Source organism: Dermacentor andersoni, chromosome 3, assembly GCF_023375885.2.
Source record: "Dermacentor andersoni chromosome 3, qqDerAnde1_hic_scaffold, whole genome shotgun sequence".
NCBI lineage: Eukaryota > Metazoa > Arthropoda > Arachnida > Ixodida > Ixodidae > Dermacentor > Dermacentor andersoni.
The window spans coordinates 4,285,479-4,303,311 of record NC_092816.1 but is presented as its reverse complement, the minus strand read 5'-3'; the positions used below and the strand labels follow the sequence as shown (position 1 = coordinate 4,303,311).

General features: G+C 46.5%; 1 protein-coding gene and 1 long non-coding RNA gene across 2 annotated transcripts in view; one reads left to right on the top strand and one right to left on the bottom strand.

Annotated features, from left to right (window-relative positions):
- Window positions 1-17,833, bottom strand: part of Prp8 (pre-mRNA processing factor 8) — a 297,334-nt gene that overhangs the window by 266,202 nt on the left and 13,299 nt on the right. Inside the window, exons 4-5 of the mRNA XM_050169409.2 lie at window positions 15,508-15,672; window positions 8,538-8,753 (exon numbers count right to left, since the gene is read on the bottom strand). Of these exons, the coding sequence (XP_050025366.1) occupies window positions 8,538-8,753; window positions 15,508-15,672 (381 nt within the window). The remainder of the gene's footprint in view (window positions 1-8,537; window positions 8,754-15,507; window positions 15,673-17,833) is intronic.
- The window catches only part of LOC129382156 (uncharacterized), a 72,057-nt gene that overhangs the window by 52,665 nt on the left and 1,559 nt on the right, over window positions 1-17,833 (top strand). The gene's annotated exons all lie outside the window — the stretch shown is intronic.

Genomic DNA, 17,833 nt, shown 5'->3' with positions numbered 1-17,833 from the left:
TAAAGATCATGGCACGGTGCGAAAACGCGCTCACAGCGAAAGCAAAACATTGTGCACGGACATGCATGCTGACGCGCAGTCGGTCGCTGCGAACCCGTGCGATCGCTGCATTGAGGCTTCATTCTGTTATGCCCCATTTGGTTATATAGACCACCCACTCTAACAACATATTTCCCATAGGGTTTGGCTACCTTTCACGCAAGAAGCCGGTTCGGGAGACTCCATCGTGGCGACCGCGCGCAGTGGCGTTCACTGTACGTATTCGGTAAAGAGATAGTGTCTGTAAACGATTCTGTGCTTTCAGTTTGCCCAAGATTATTTAGACAGTAAAAATCTTCTCTCATTTCGAAAGTACTTACAGAAATGTCCAGGAGAGCTCGCGCGTGGTGTTTTCAGTGAGCGCTGACAGCAAAACCTATGAGGAGCGCGCCGCGTGATCCCTCATACTACGCGAGCGAGGCGCTTCCGATAGATGGCAACTCCGTAACTCCTCGCCGCCAATATGTGCTTAAAACTATCAAAGGTTATTTTCTCAAAATGGCTTTTTTGGCTGGTGAGGCTGCTTGTTTCGGCCATATTTTTGTAACCACTCATCAGAAGTTTTTTTTTTTTTTTATTGTGTATCTGAATAAATTTCTGAGGGCAAGACAAGCCCATTTTTTATATATTGTGTCTGTTATTTGTGATATTTAATCAAACTTTGATAAAATCTTAATCACTAACACTGAATTCGGTGGTCTGCTAAAATTTTTCAGCAAGGAAACTTAAAGAAAGGCCCTGAGGTATCTATATGGGTATCATCATAGTGAATTTCACAGTTGCAGCACCTTTTGAAAATTCTCCAGGCCTGGAATAAGATAACCATGTGCACCATTCTGACATATTGCTGTAACTTGAAAACCAGTGAACATAACTGCATAAAATTTTGTAGTTCTATTAATGCATTTGCTATGAGTCTATCCTGAAAATTTCATTAAGATATCTCAATAAATAAAAAGTTGGTATCCAAGGATAGCCTCCGCCCTCTTAAGCATAAGGCAAAATCGTATCAGCGTATGTGTCCCAGCTGCGTTTCAGGCCAGATGAGTGAAAACTGGTCATGGATTATGGTTTGATGCGTCGCGATCTAAGCAAACAACGACAGTGCGGGCGTTTTCACCCTATGCCTTACTGACGATGGGCGAGCCTTGCCGTGGAATGTGCCGACACATGTGCCATACTGGGGGACAGAATCGTCGCCACCATATACACCCATCCCAGAACATCAAAGGAGGACCTTGAAGACTATGATAGACACATTTGGGTGGATCCTACGGTGTAAGAATATTATGAGAGGTGTGCAAATGGCGGCGCCTCGCCGTGCTGAGGGCAAGTCGACAACTTGCGTGTGCTTCTGCCATCCTCCGAGTGACGCCGCTTTATGTTCAGGGGCCGCCAGCTCATTCTAAAGGGTGAAGCCTCATCGACATCACATTAGCATTCGTGTTTATCGCACGCAGTTGCGAGCACTGCTGTGCTTTCCGCTGGTACAGTAAAAGCTTGTTAATTCGGACTTCTAGGGACCGTAAATTATGTCCGAATTAACAGAATGTCCGAATTATCGAGCGGACAACAAAAACAATAAATGCACGACTTTCATCAACAAACCTTTACTGCGCAAAGTAATTGAGGATGCTCGTCTGCTTTCGAGCAGAAACCTGCGCGGATACTATTTTACGAAATCCTTCTAGGTGCTTAGAAGCTCGCATGCTGGCTGGAGTGTCCCAACAAAATTCTTCCAACACAGCGAGGGCCTCCGCAGCTTCCTTTACAGTGCAAGGGGGCCGAGGCTGCTCCTCTTCCTCCTCAGAATCTTCGTTGTGCAGCACGTCCCTGACAATTTCTTCTTCGGTAAGCGAGCCGGCTGTAACAACGCCGTCATCAATGCCGACGTACTCAGCAAGTGTCACCGCATCCGGCAGAACTCCTCCAAAATCCTCGCAGTCATCTCCATTGTCATCTAGCGACACTTCAGCCACTGCATCATCGCCAGGCTCACGCACAACGAAGCCACTGTGTCTAAAACAGTTGGCGACGACGTGCGCGGGCGTGTTGTGCCAAGCGTAGGCAAGAATGTTGACCACGCTCAAAAGATTCACGTCGTACTGCTTGCCGACTTCATGGCACAGGAGCATCTGTTCCAGCACGCGCCTGTGGTATTTGGTCTTGACATACTGAATTATGCCTTGGTCCATCGGTTGGAGGGCCGATGTTGTGTTCGGCAGCAAGAAAACAACTTCTATGTTGTCAAGTCCGGTGACACTGTTATGCGCACTACAATTGTGCAGCACCATTAACACTTTGCGGTTCTTTGCAGAAAACTGTCGGTCTAACTTCTGCATCCAGCCACGAAAAATTTCCGGCGTCATCGAGGCCTTTTTATTCGCTCGGTATTCCACCGGAAGAGCAGGCATGTTCTTAAAGCACTGTGGCTTTTGTGCCTTTCCAATGACAAGCGGCAAGTGCTCTGTTCCTGTCATGTTGGCGGCTAAAAGAATGGTGACGCGTTCCTTGGATCTTTTGCCACCGATGCACGGATCTCCTTTCATGGTCACTGTCTTGTCTGGCAAAGCCTTAAAGAAAAGTGCTGTTTCATCAGCATTAAATATGTCATCTGGATCGTAGGCTGCGATGTGCTCGAGCAGCTGAGCGTTCTTCCAGTTGTTGGCAACGTCTTCGTTGACAGCGCCTCTTTCGCCGCACACAGTCTTAAAAACGAGGCCATGTCGCTCTCTGAAGCGCGCACACCACCCTTCCGATGCCTTGAATGCATCGATATGTACCGTATTTACACGATTGTAAGTCGACCCCTTTTTTTAAATTTGAAAGTCTGAAGTTGGGGGGTCGACTTACAATCGAAACCGAAACATGGCCCCGCCAAAAAAAGCGATACCAACGGGAGCTACAACGTAGTTACAATTTCATGTTTGCTCTATGGCCCTACCCGTATCTTTTCGCTATCCCGCGTGTTTGTTCGCTTTTCGGAAGGGTTTTTCAACATTTTTGAGAGTCTTACAGTGCATGCAACACTCATGGGGGGGTGTCGATAGTTGATGGAAGCGCCGCTGTTCCCATTTGCGGCGGCACCCTCAGAACGGCGGCGCTTGCGGGGAGTATCGGTAGTTCAGACACCGCCCGCGGGTTTCTCTTTCTCTGTTTAAAGCACGACCGGCCATATACTAGTCGGTCGTGGTTAAAAGGCAGTGGTATTGGTTTGACGCGTTCCACTTGACTGCCGGCTACGTGCTACTTTTATGCTTCCCCAGTCGTCATGAGTGCTCCAGGCCCACTAATCGTTCGGCACTCGTTCACAGCAGCGTTCAAGAGGGCTGCCATCCTTTACGCCGAAGAAACAAATCACTACGCAGCGGGCCGCAATTTCGATGTTTCTAAACGGGTGGTGCGAGAGTGGCGACTGCAGCGAAGCGAAATGTGTGACAGCAAGTGAGAAATTTCCCACATGCCGAAGTCTGGACGCCTTCCGGAGCTGTAGGCTAAGCTTGCGGCGTACGTCGCTGAAATGCGTGATCGGTCCCTGCCAGTGAAGTGCGACGTGGTCTTGAAACAAGCCCGGGCCTTCGCCTTAATTTTAAGGTTCTGCTCCGCCGTGAGTACGAGTGGCTGGCGGCAGAAGACTGCGAAATTACACCAACCGGACCTGTCAAAAGAGCCTCCCTGACGACTGCGTGTGGCTGTGTGCATTTGGCGTGGGCTGCTGTTCTGCAAGATGTCCTGGTGCGGTCGTTTGCCAAATTTGAAATTTCGCTGGACCACGACGCGCTGTGGGACCGCAGCAACGATGACGATGGCAGCACTAGTGAAGACGTGTAGTCCAGTGACCATGTCCGCTACTAATAAATTTTAGCTATCGAATGCGCCCTCGGGTATGCTCCCCGATTTTTTTTTTTTTTCGGTCAAGCGATATGGGGGGGTCGACTTACATTCGAGTCGACTTACAATCATGTAAATACGGTATCATCAGTGCAAACCTCTCGGCTTGCGCCATGATGAGGGTTCCACTCAATGGCAGATTTGCATTACGCGAGTCGACCACCCACCGAAGCAAAGCCTCTTCCAACCCTGGATGAGCTGCTGTTCGCAGACGCTTTCGTGATGCTCGAAACTTCTCGCTTTCGAATGCCTGAAGAATCTGTTCTTCATTTCTCACATACGTGCTCAAGGTACTTCTTTTCCCGTCGTACTTCTTCATGGCTTCTTGTCGAGAGAGTCCGTCCTTCAGGGCCCGCAAAATTTCCACCTTGGTAGCCAAGTCCTTCGCCTCGTATTTCGGCCGCTTCGCCGGCGTTGCCATCGGCGGAGAATGTAGTGACACAGGCGCACAACAGAAAAGCACCAATAAAGTTCAATAACTGAGCTGCGCTAAATCCAGCGGTCCTCGGCAAAACAGCGTGCAAGGATGTAGCGCACCAAGAGCAACAAAGCGACAAAATGGCACCGTCGATAACGCCGACACATGCAAAAACAAGGAAAAGCACCCATCCAGCCACAAGTCGAGCCAATTGGATTGGACTGGCCAAGTTTCAGCCATTTGATGTCAATGGCGATGCTGCGTTTGGGCAACGAGGCGTTGGTTTGGGTATCACTATCGTGCCGCGTTTGCCGTATTTTCGCTTTTGAGCCTCGGTGGCTGCCCAAAATCGTCCGAATTATCTGAGGTGGGCTGGAATCCGTCCGAATTAACGAGAGTTTCGTCCCATAGACTCCTATATATAATTGTAGGGACCAGGCGCGAAGGTCGAATTATCGGATTTTCCGAATTAACGGAAGTCGAATTAACGAGTTTTCACTGTATACGTGTGTTGCTTTTGGCCGGTTTTTTGCGGTGTGAATTGCTTTGTGAACCTGTTCACCCATTTATTTCACACCATAATAGAAACAAGCGCGAAGGAGACAAAACCAACCAAACGAGCACGAGCGGTTATCGCAAATAGAATCAGGCACCTTACACTTCTGTAAATCAAAGCACCAGGCAGGATTTCATAAGGGCTAGTCAACAATAGACCATATTCACACTATCAATCAGGTGATAGACAAATGTGCGGAATATAACCAACCCTTATATATAACTTTCATTGATTACGGGAAAGTGTTTGATTCAGTCAGAACCTCAGCAGTCATGGAGGCATTATGGAATCGGGGTGTAGACGTGCCGTATGTAAAAATACTGAAAGATATGTATAGCGGCTCCATAGCCACCGTAGTCCTCCGTAAAGAAAGCAACAAAATCCCACTAAAGAAAGGCGTCAGGCAGGGAGATACAATCTCTCCAATGCTATTCACAGCGTGTTTACAGGAGGCATTGAGAGACCTGGATTGGGAATAATTGGGGATAAGAGTTAATGAAGAATACCTTAGCAACTTGCAATTCGCTGATGATATTGCCTTGCTTAGTAACAAAGGGGACTAATTGCAATGCATGCTCACTGACCTGGACAGGCAAAGCAAAATGGCGAGTCTAAAAATTAATGTTGAGAAAACTAAAGTAATGTTTAGCAGCCTCAGAAGAGAACAACAGTTTACGATAGGTAGCGAGGCACTGGAAGTGGTAAGGAAACACATCTACTTAGGGCAGGTAGTGACCACAGATCCAGATCACGAGACTGAAATAATCAGAAGAATAAGAATGGGCAGGGGTGCGTTTGGCAGGCATTCTCAGACCATGAACAGCAGGTTGCCACTATCCCTCAAGAGAAAAATGTACGACAGCTGTGTCTTACCAGTACTTTCCTACGGGGCAGAAACCTGGTGGCTTACAAAAAGGGTTATACTTAAGTTGAGGACGACGCAACGAGCTATGGAAAGAAGAATGGTGGGTGTAACATTAAGGGGATAAGAGAGCAGATTAGGTGAGGGAACAAACGCCAGTTAATGACATCTTAGTTGAAATCAAGAAAAAGAAATGGGCATGGGCAGGGCATGTAATGAGGAGGAAAGATAACCGGTGGTCATTAAAGGGGGAGGCTACACTTGAAATACTACTTTTTTATTTGTGGACAGATCTGAACGAAATTTTCACACTTTGTCTATTTTAATATGCAGATTCTAAAAATATAATTAATTTTGCCATAGGATAAGTAGTTTCTGATATACTCTAAAAGCATTGTATAAGCTGGGTCCTTTGTTTGGAGGAAAATTAGCATCTAAACAGAAAACCCTAACACAGTAATTTGAGCGTAAAGACTATCTAGAATGTTCAGGGAGTGCCATAAGGTATTAATCAATGTTCTAGGCTAATCTGAGCAAGAGTTAGAGCTCATCAAAGTTGTGAGAAAAAAATGCCATCTTGACATGTCAAGCATGTGACCCATTTCAAAAACTTTTTGAGAAGAGTACTGCTTTGAAAAGGTGCATATTGCTTATGCATACATTTCTCTTTTTGGCAAAAAAAAAAGAAATTAAGCTGATAGCTGAAATAGGATAGAAGCTATTTTACCTCCAAAGTTGGAAGTCTGTCAGAATTGGTGTTTTGAGAAATCAAGGAAAAACATTCTGCAACATCTTTATTGAGAACATACCAATAAAATCTCAAGGAAATTCACCAGGGGCATGATCTGGATACATCCTATCTTTATACCGCTTTTTGGCCAGCTTCCTTGCGCTTAAAGAGGCTTCTCGCTTCTTGCTGGAGTTAGCAGTTCGATGGTCGTCTTGCTCCTTTGCTTGCTGAGATGCAGTGCCAGGAATATTCATGTGTAGATTCTGTAGAATCACAGAGGACGCAAGCAGATTCCCAGTGTTGAAGCGTAGGACAGGTTCCCCAACAGCAGCTTGCACGGCAAAGAAAGATGCACGCTGTTCCTTTGAGACACTCCAAATCACTGAGTGAAGGCTCTCATTCGAATTATGTGTCTTGCTGCGCTGGCATCTCTGGAGCAGGGTTTTTGCAGATAGCCGCGTATATACAGGCAGCATTGCTTCTGCCACATGTTCTGGCAAGTTGTAGTGGTGCCTAGGCTCAGGCTCTCCCTTTGTTCTCACAGCATTGTGACGACAGAACATTGTCAGAACATTGCTGAGAGCCCGTACTCCTTGGCGGGTCCCTGAAAGCATCACCACTTTCTAGCCGCACCAGGACAGAGCACGAGTCCAAGGAACTCTTGTACGACGGATAAATCCACGATTGCAAATTCACTTCCGCTGTCGTTGACGTCCTCTCTCGTGTCGACACCCAGCAGCTTGAACTTTCGTTCCATTGCAGACTGCAACGCCAGTCACGTTTTCCGGCGCTCGCTGCACGCTCGCTACTTTCTTCAGTTGTGAAGGAAACGGTGCCTGCACGATCTGTGCCAACACGCGTGGCGTCGACGGACGAAGTGTTGAGGCTAGACGTCCCGGTTTGCAGCTCGGAACTCGATCCGGTAGAATGTCCAGGCAGACCAGCAACCGGCAACTCCGCGAGTATGACAGGCCTAGCCGCCTTCCGTTGCGCATTTCCCAGCCGCTTGACGCATAGTAGCCTTGAGACGACAATCTTTTCCAGCCATCAAACGTCGCGAAGCAAGCGGCTGAACAAACGGAGACAGCGGCGCGATGGAACCAGAGATAAACATTGCGAAACGCGAGAGCGGTCGAGCGCGCGCCAAAGAGCACCGGGCCAATAGGAGCGAGGCGCGCGGGGGGTGTGCACGCTTTGGCCCATCGGCGGCACGGACGCAGCCTCCAGAAATGACGCGATAGCGTCGGTTTCCCTTCACCGACGCCATCTTGAACTGGCGCAAAATGCGCACAAGGAAAACAGCTTCAAAACAAGCGCAAGATGGCGGCCGTCGGCCACCGCGTTCGCAAATGGTGACGGCGCGAAGTTTGAACATTTTTGACCAAATTTTGCTTATTTCGCGTTCACCTTGACACCTATAAGCGCAATTTTTTATTATTTTCCGATTAAATTTAGCTTCTAGATTTCGCGGAGGGATTCTTGAATGTGTGAATGTAGCGAAAATGCACATTCCCGAAAATCGACTTTTTTGTAAAAGATTTTTTGCCGTTTCAAGACCCGCGTCCCCCGTAGGGGGGACGCTACGGACTGGATTCCAAGAGAATGGAAATGTAGCAGGGGGCAGCAGAAAGTTAGGTGTACGGATGAGATCAAGAAGTTTGCAGGAACAATACGGCGACAATTGGCACATGACCGCGGTAGTTGGAGAAGTATGGGAGAGGCCTTTGCCCTGCAGTAGGCGTAGCCAGGCTGATGATGATGACAGTATAATTTAGGCATCACAGATTCTGAAACAAGTGGTTTCCAAAAGCCTCTTGTTTTGCGATTTGATCCTCGCTTCCCCCAAGGAGCAGAATGAAATTGAGTGACGTGCGGTGGCAAAGGGTGAGCTAGCCCTCGAACTAAATGAATCAGAAAACTGTATTCAGACAATTTGAAAGAAACAGACTTTATGTCTCCAAGGAGATACTGTTGAACATGTTCATTAACTTTTCCAGAAAACCTGAAATTGGCACCAGCCAGTAGAAAGCCGAGCACTCACTTGGTCTCTGCAAGGGGCTTATGGTCATAGAACCATTTGCAGACAGGCGAATCCTCATCATTGTCAAGGTCCATCTGAATGGCCTCCAGGGGTTCCACATCCAGCACATTGTCTGCATAATCCAGCGGAGGCTCTTCATCATCGAAGGGGGGAAACCGCATGCGCTTGAAGTGTCGCCGATCACGCTTCTCTCGGCGCATCATGATCCACATAGTTCTGCACAAGTGGAATAAAACACAATGATGATACCAACGACTGCACAATTTATTGGAAACAAACTTTACTGAGTAGAAAGCAATGCAGCAGACCTGGAACTAACTTGTACTGACACCACATGCAGCACAAGCTGCAACAGCCACATTTCAGTTACACTATTTTATGGCCCCAGCCACAAAAATTACGTCGTCATAACATTATCTTCAATCGTAGCATTACAATATTACAAAGAATGCTTCAACGTCTCCTTAAGGGGGGACCTGGGCCTTGAGCAATACCATTATTGATATTGCTGCTATAGGAATGAAATTTGTAGGTAATATGTAATTTAATGTGCTTGATGCAAATATGTAATTAGTTTTTCTCTATATAATGAGACAAATATTTTATACAATTTTTCCTGTTCCAATGTTTCGGGATGACTGGCAGAAATTTTTTTCCAGTAAGAAATTTAAAAGTTATGTGAGAGTATTCCTGAATGTTCAAGGAGTGCAGTAAGCATTGTCTCATGTTTCTACCTCTGTTCTATCCAAAGTTACAAAAGTTAGAAGTTGTAACTTCACATGCGATATATATATTTTTTTACTTTCCTCGAAGTTTCAATATGTTTCAAGGTGCAGAAATGTGGTATTATAGACTTACTGCACTCCCTGGGAGCCTAGCTATCAGATAATGCAAAAATTATTAAAATTGGATGATTAGGCAAGTAACTATGCCTCCCGCAAAATTGCTAATTACCAAAAAAAGCGTATTGAGAAAAGTGGAAAAAATTAGCCACCATGTGAAAAAAGCATTTCATTACCCTGGATGCATGAAATTGTCATAGCCAATGGCTCAGAAGGCTCTAGGGGAATAATCTGGATGGGGATTTCCTCGCTGCCTCCGCTTTGCAGCTGCTTGAAAAGCTGCCGAGGACATTCGCTTTCTCTCCACACTAACAACGGGACAACAGTCCTTTTCAGGGGGGACACTGCTATTGATATAATATTCATTTTTTCATCAATATTAATGAAACTTTGGAACCCTATTGAGATTCTTGTGATGATCTCAAATGTGTAATTATTTTTACCATAGACCAATTACTTCTAAAGATAAATGAGATTCATTGTTCATCATTTGCAGAAACAAGAGAATACTACCCACACTACAAAAATTCATATTGCCACATGCCTAGTACTAGAAAACATAGGAAACACAATGGTAGGAGTACCTTTTCGATATAACTAATATTAGTAACTCTATAGCAATTCAGTATCCACAGTTCCAAATGTGAGTTCCCTACTGTCTGATCTAAAGCAGAACTGAAAAAGTTTAAAGCATAAATTCCAATATCTGTTCCTACCATTGTGTACTTTGCACACTCTGCTACAAATAAACCACAACAAAAACTATGGCTCTATCTGCCTTGAAGGCACAGATATCGCTGCTGCAAATCAGTAAAAATCAGCAAGTAAAAAATCGGTGTTTTGGGAAAACGAGAAAAAAAGAAGTACATGCACTTTTAACGAAAAGTGCACAAATAATTTTGCACTACTTTGCAGTGAAAGTGGCTAAAAGCCACCAGGAATGTAGTCGCTCTGACCGCGGCCACCCAAATGTGCCAAAAACATTGTTTAGCGCCGATTCCCAGTGGCTTGCATCGCGCGCGCGGCATGGTTGCCGTTCACGCGGGTCGAGCTCCACGCCGACGCGATATCGCCGCAGCACGCTCGCGTGATAACGATCTTTATGGCGAGGCCATATTCCCGTTCGCTTTTGCCTACTGCGACGTTACCGCCGCACACCTTGTGCTTGAGAAACGATTAGTGCGTTCACGGGGTCCTACTGATGATAGCGTCGACTGGTGGGGCTGCAGTGCCGTCGGCGCGAGTGAGCAAATCCAACTTCCGCTTTGACGCTGGCGTTGACGCAAGAACTCGAAGTTTTTTTAGCATTCATCTCCCTCTGCAGCAAATCAACATGCTGCAACATTGCAGTGTCACGCCGAACGCGGCCGCTGTCCGGTCACTCGTAGGCGAGCTAGCTAAGCCTACTTCGGCATCGTTCGCGGCTATGACATCACTTGCGGATAGCGGCGGACGATTATCGATGGTTCTCTGAAGAAATGGAACGCATTTGAAAGTTATAAGCTGATCGCTTCTTTTTTGCCGTAGTTGTGCCTCCTGGCGAACTTTTCCGGTGGATCGGTCATCGTTCCGCATTCGTCACAAACCTACGAGACGCGCCGTCGCGTCGCCTGCGGAATGGAGCAGACGACAGGAACCTCGCGCAGCCAACCACAGCACGCGTTTCTGATCACGCGCGCTAGTCGACGAATGGGATCGCACGTTCGGACTTTTTTTCTTCGCAGATTTTAACGTCACCGGCGAGCCGACGGAGTCACTTTTGGCGGGAAATTGAAGAAGAAAGGCTCCTCTTTCCAACGAGACCAAGATGGCTGCGATCGTGCGCGTAGGAAAAGGGCTACGCGCCGCCACAAAAAGGGTCGTTTTTGCGCGGAATTCAGTTCACAGGGATGTTTTAAATTGATATTGCGGGCAAAATACTCTTCCGCAAGATGTGAAACTTGGCGAAATAAAGGAACAGTAGTTGTAGGTACTGAAAATGTTATTTTCAAAAAATCGATTTTTTTCGCGATTTTTTCGCCTCAAGACCCGTGTCCCCCCTTAAGGAAAAAACAAGAAATGCAATTACACCCAACATGCAAAGTCGTGTTAGCAATAGATGGTGCCCATTTATGTGCAGTGTCACTTGCAAAAAATATTCGCAAAGGCATGCAATCTGCTATGGAGCTTCTTGGCCTTTCCTCTGCCGCTTTTCCCTTTCCACCAATAGGTTCGCATAAACTGTTTCACTTTGTGCACTGCCTCATGAGGCAGTCTCTGCATCCACGCTTAATCCATGTTCATCCATGTTCCAGGAGTTCATTGCTGCCATGAGGACACGACAACGAGCCACTGTAGTTATGGCTTATGACAATTCCTAAACCCTCCAACGATTATTGCTAGAAAGTTCCTATATCAGCTAGTGCAGTCTGCTTTCGTTAATTCAACCTTGACGGGACCAACAATATTTTACCTAACTACAGTCAGCGACTGAATTTTCGGATGCCCAAATTTTCGGACATGCCTGGTATTTCGGACGTCTTCGCGGCACCGCGACGAGCCCCATAGAATCAATGTATAAGGACATCTGAAGTTTCGGATGCTCAGATGTTAAGCATCTGAGCGTCCTCAGATTATTCCTCAGTAACACTCAGATTATTAAGCAAAACGTGAGTGGCCCATCGCAGGCTGACGTGAGCAAGGAGTTCGGCATGGAGCAAGGAGTCAGGTTGTGGGGGATTCAGAAGACTCCGATGTTGAAAATGAGGAGCCAATGCCTGCGCCACCTACAAGCGCCGAGTTGACGCGAGCACTGTTGACTCTTTCATTGGTGTACAGTGCTGACATGACCCTTGCTCAGATCGAGGTGAATATGATCGCATGAAACCGGAACGCCGTCCAAACAACAATAAGTTCTTCAAGCCACTGCAGCAATAAAACCGGCTGCCCGACGATGCACATGTACATAATAAACCGGCAGTCAGCTGCATACAGAGTTCTTGAATGCGTTTTTTTTATAGCCACTTCACTGATGCTTTGGCAGGGTTTCGGAAACCTGGTACTTCGCCCTTTACCTCTAGATCCGAGAAAAAAAGAAAAAAAAGTGTTTTTTGCATGCATTCATTTTTTCAGACTGCCTGAATTTTCGGACATTTTTACATTCCCTAGAGGGTCCGAAAAATCGGTCGTTGACTGTATATGATGGATCAAATTAAACATGATGCAGACAAAAGAGCAAAACACACGAATTAATCTGCCAGTATTTGTCCCAAATGAAATGCGCGTACCCTTTCTGTGTCCAAAGCAGTAAACAAACCTAGAGATGACGTTAAAACTCCTAAACAAAGTCAAAATGTAATTCACACCCAATTTTTCGCCAAGGAAAATGGGCAAGGGTCTAATATGCGTTGCACAATGGTGGCTGGTTTTTTTAACTCCTGCATTACCGCTAAAAATGTGCTCATTTTAGGTTCTTTTATGTTTTAACATTTCATTTGAAGACGCAGCAGCCACAACGAATACTGCGCTGCAGTAAATTAGCATAATCACTAGTGCTTTCAATGCGTGTATAGCAGTAGTAATTGCTCGGACAATTTTCAGAATTATTATGTGAAACTTCAAAGAAGCACTTCAAGGAACATGAATGAAAATAATAACTTGCTATTTTTAACACAAGTACTTGGGGTAAAAATATCTGAAATACAGTCCCTGACAGATATTCCAGACCTCGCGGGGACCAGAAAATAGTCCAAAAAATCGAACAGCCCAAAAAACTTGTTCAACCCAAAAAAATAACATTCATTAAGCTAAGAGTGGCTTTAAAAAATAATACCCTTCCTCATACTGTCCTTGGAGGCAATCAGATTTGCTTAGATTTGCGCAAGGGTGATTTTCAGTATGCAGCCTGACAAGAGCCACATCGCGTTGGCAATCTATGTTGCCCAAGATTGCCATGGAGATTATGAAGGCTATAATGCGGGCCACTGGAAGCCAAGTGTGGCCAAGCCAGTGGAAAATCCAACGTGACTGCCCCCACAATCGGGTAGCGTGGCTCAGAACGAGCAATTCAGTCCAGAAAATCGATGTTTGGAGCCTAAATTTGTCTGAAAAATCGGCCGCGAGAATGCATTGGCTCCATGGGAGCCCTGACATTGCATTTATGAAGTGCAGAATCCCAATCAAGTCAAAATTTTTGGAGTCCAAGAAATCCATTGGCGACCGTCTATAATATATGCGCCTGGATCCTTGTGCTGAACTCTTCTATGTCGGATCACACACAAAAATTGTGACAACTTGCCGACTTCAATATCAGCCACAGTGATGCTCATGCTATGCGGGAAAGCAGTAGCTTTGCCAATGTGAAAACGGGCAAGTTGCTAATGTACAGGGAGCCTTTGTTTTTACTCAATGCAGCCGACACCTGGTTGGTTTTTTAATGCATTCTTTAGGCTTGTGAAGCAATAGTTGTCAGGTCACAGACATTGCAGAAGCCTCCTCGTACTTAATTGTTGTGTTTAACCAGCATTTCCGTGGAAGCGAGGTGGTCTAGCGTGCTTCCAAATGGCGCTGGAGCCTCAACATGCTTTGTTCAGTTCCTGTAAAGTGCTGTAAAATAAAGTAGGGCGTTGCACAATATTGTACAGTAATGCGTAGGTGCACTTGCACAGGCAGTGTCCATAATCGGTGGTGGTCTAGCCGGTTCAGGATTTGGAACAATTTTTGGAGCAGGCAGAATGTCGTTCTGGAGCAGTTTAGGAGCAGCCACACCAGCATTTTGGAGCAGTTTCTGAGCAGAAAAATTCATGTTTTTTGGAACACTTGGTGTACTACAGCAGTAGTCTGTAGCCATTTGGCGAAGCTCGTTATTACTGTGCAATCAGTAAGCGCTGCTCAACAGCGAAGCAAGACACAAGTGCTGTGTTTGTTCACTCTGTGTTACATACTTTTTTTAATGTGCACTGCCATATTTCATCATGATTAACCAACTAGCCTACCAGCACGTCTCAAGCAGGTGGTTATTGTAAGGCCAATCTACGTGATGGACGAAAGGACCACGCATCACACGACTCTATCACAGCTCTGCGCATAGCCTTCGCAGACCGTAAAGAGCAGGCACCAACCGTACCGTTTGCAAGTGATGTTCTGTGGGAATAGACACCTATCAAACATTCTGAAATTTGCAACGTCTGCAAGTCACACTATGTAAGTGCAGAATAAGTAGACGGCTACTGAAGTGGCATGAAGTTTGTCACCACGTACCCAACATGATATGCTCGCCTATTGCTGGCTAATCGGCCTGACCTTCGCACATGCTTTTGTGCTTTACGAAATACGTGCCCCTTTTGTTGCCCTTCCTTCTGTTCGTGTTGCATGATCATTTCAAATGGTCCTGTCGACCCGGACAAAGCTTGTACCGACAGAGGTGGTCCGGGCCGGTGTGCCGCCATTCTGCAAATTGCGGTGTTCTGCCACTGTGTGCGCAATCCCTGCCTCAGGCAGACGCCGGGGAGCGCTCACAGTGACCAAGTCCGCAACCACATCAGACGGGGCGCGGCCCATCCAAGGCAGGCTTGGCACTTCTTTAGTGCCAAAAACGAAGTGAAACACTCACTTGGGCCTCACGAGGGGCTCCGCGGCGTATGTAGGCGACATATGGCACTGCGTGGGTCTCTACCTCGAATATGTCGAATATGTATTTAAAAAATTGAATAGTGGATATTCGATTTGGGAACTGAATTATTCGAACATTCTCTGTTCTATTTGATTCGGTGGTATTATATATTTGCACACCCCTACAAGAAAGTGTTCTAACGAGATCCAGAAACAGAGCCCGAATAAAAAGTTCAATCATTGTTTACCAATCTGTTTTACCACTGCCACGCAGACGCCATAAAAAGTGGGACTGACTCGCCCTGCCATCCATGTAAAGGTTAAATGCTTGTCATGCCACTCAACACAGTGACATGTGTCTCAATGGTTCCAGCAATGGACCAAGACTGACAAGGAGGGAGTGGCACAAAGAGCATGCACGATGGTCTAAAACAACTTAATCTTGCCTATGCAGCAGTAACTTTTACGCACTGACATGAAACCGGCTTGTCTACTCAGACAAGGGAGTGATGAGAAGTGTGGAAGTGAGCCATGCTTACCCCCATTGAGCAATGTAAACAGCCTCAATGACCCAGGGGATCTCATTGACGAAAGTGATGGCCCCAGTGATGTGGTAGAGAACCTTCACATCTCGGATCTGCTCCCATGGCATGGGCATGTTTTCCATCAGCTTCAGTACTGCATGCGGCATATACTTAAGGGCCCTGGAACAACAGAAGAGCACCATGATGCAGTCAACTAGCTTGATGCACTCAGCACAGACACTAGCAGCAAACAGCAAACAAAAAACTGCTTATTACAGCACACAAACCACTGCTGTTGACCACAAACAGCACAGAGGACTGTGCTGCAGCACACTGCGTGCTCGCCACTCCCTTGTCCCATCTGTTACACTGTTTCCTTCGAAGATGTTACCTTATCAACTAGTAGATATGAACATGTGTTCAAAGTGTGCAATCTTCACCTGGCATTTGCAGCTCACACTAAGGTCTGAATTCGGATTCAGACATTAGTGTGAGCTACAAATGCCAGGTGAAGATTGCACACTACGAATGCATGTTCATGCCTTCTGCACCTGGACATATTGCTTACCAAAGTGGTGCCTGCTAAATTACATTGTGAATACAATTTGAGAAGCTTTCACAGAAATGATATTTCAGAACAATGAATGACCTCATGACCTGCGAGAACTTGTTATACAGGTAAACACTGCAATAACGAAATCGGCGGGGAAAGCAAAAAAAAAGAAACAAGGTTAGCTTTTGCGGAAATGTCGTCGTTGAAAAATGAGACAGCACAGACAGGGAATGCATTGCAAAGCGAAATTCTGTCAGAATTCCATTAGCCTCTTTTCGTGCGCCTTGCTCAAGGCTATAGAACCGTGTGCCCCATACATCGGTGGTAACTTTCAGGGATCACTTTTGCAAGATTTCATATCAATGAGCATTGCATGCGTCAGCGTCTACGAACAGACCTTTTTTTTATTCTGGTGCTTTACTGTTCCAAAACCACAATAATATTGAGGCATGTCATACTGGGGCACTCTGGATTAATTTTGACCCTCTGAGATTTTTTAACGTGCTCCCAATGCACAGTACACGAGCCTTCTTGCATTTCGCCTAAACCGAAATGCGGCTACTGCAGCTGGGATTCAATTCTATGCCCTTGGGCTTAGCAGCGCGACGCCAAAGCCACTCTTGCGGACACGATCATTTTGCGGACACTTTTGCGGACATGATTACTATTGCGAAATGCCACGTGACTGTGCGCTGATACAATAAATGTCGAAAGATTTCGCGTAACTTGGCACTAAGTGCATTCGTCATGCCAACAGTGTTGATGCGATCCCTTTCGCAAGATTTTGGACAAGTCGGCCTCTATGAGCGACAGCTTTCCGCCAGTGCACACTCTGGCCTGTAGGCGCCCCAGCACCTTTGTGCGGGCATTCACCTGTTCTGCCATCTCTATGCCTCTCCCTTTCCACTCACAACGGTTGTCAGGGATGGCCTTTGCCACGGACCAGTTTGCAGCATCAACGGTTTGCACTGCTGACCATGGCAGTGCGACCAGCGCAATTGACAGAGCGAGCGTGAGAGAGACCTCTCCAAGACAGCACTTAATACGTACACATCCCCCTCTCGTTTGCCAGCCCCTTTGTTAGGGCCTCAGACTTCAGCTTGCCTACAGTGCGCCTCTGCACGTACGGAGGGCGCACACCTTGTGTTGCTCTTTTTTTTTTCCAAACACTAAGCCAAAGAGCAGTGCCTAGTGCTCGTGTTTGGTCATACTACACCAAGCCACAATCAGAGGCCAAAGCCGAGTGATATTGCCCAAGCCCTCGCGAGTGGGCCCCATGGTCTCAAGGGAAAGCAGCATAGCCATGGCAGACTTTTCAAGCGGCGTGTCACGGGGAGCCATCCTTTTGCAGCAATACGGTAGCGGCGCCCCTGTCCATTTTACACCCTTGGCAAGGGAGCCTCTGATTCCCATGCTGGCCTGGGACTGGGTGTTTGTGCAGTGTTGGGTCTCACCAGAGTAGCTAGAGACAAACTGTTTCCGGTAACTTAGGGCAAGGCTGTGTTTTCATGCGTGCACACAGCTCAGTGCCAATACACCTGCTGGCAAATAACAGCTAGGGTAAGCTGCATTTATCAACCTGAGCATATCTGTTAATTATTAACACAAAATGAATTACCGTATTTGTTATAATCTAGGCCAATAGTTTTTTTTTTTCAGATAATCATATGCCGCACTCTATGGTCGGCTTAGATTCGAGGATTTTAAGAAACTTCATTGTACTATCCGGCTTTGTACGATTTCCTGGCACTGACGTTTGCGATGCACCCAAGCTTCCTTTTCAGCGGT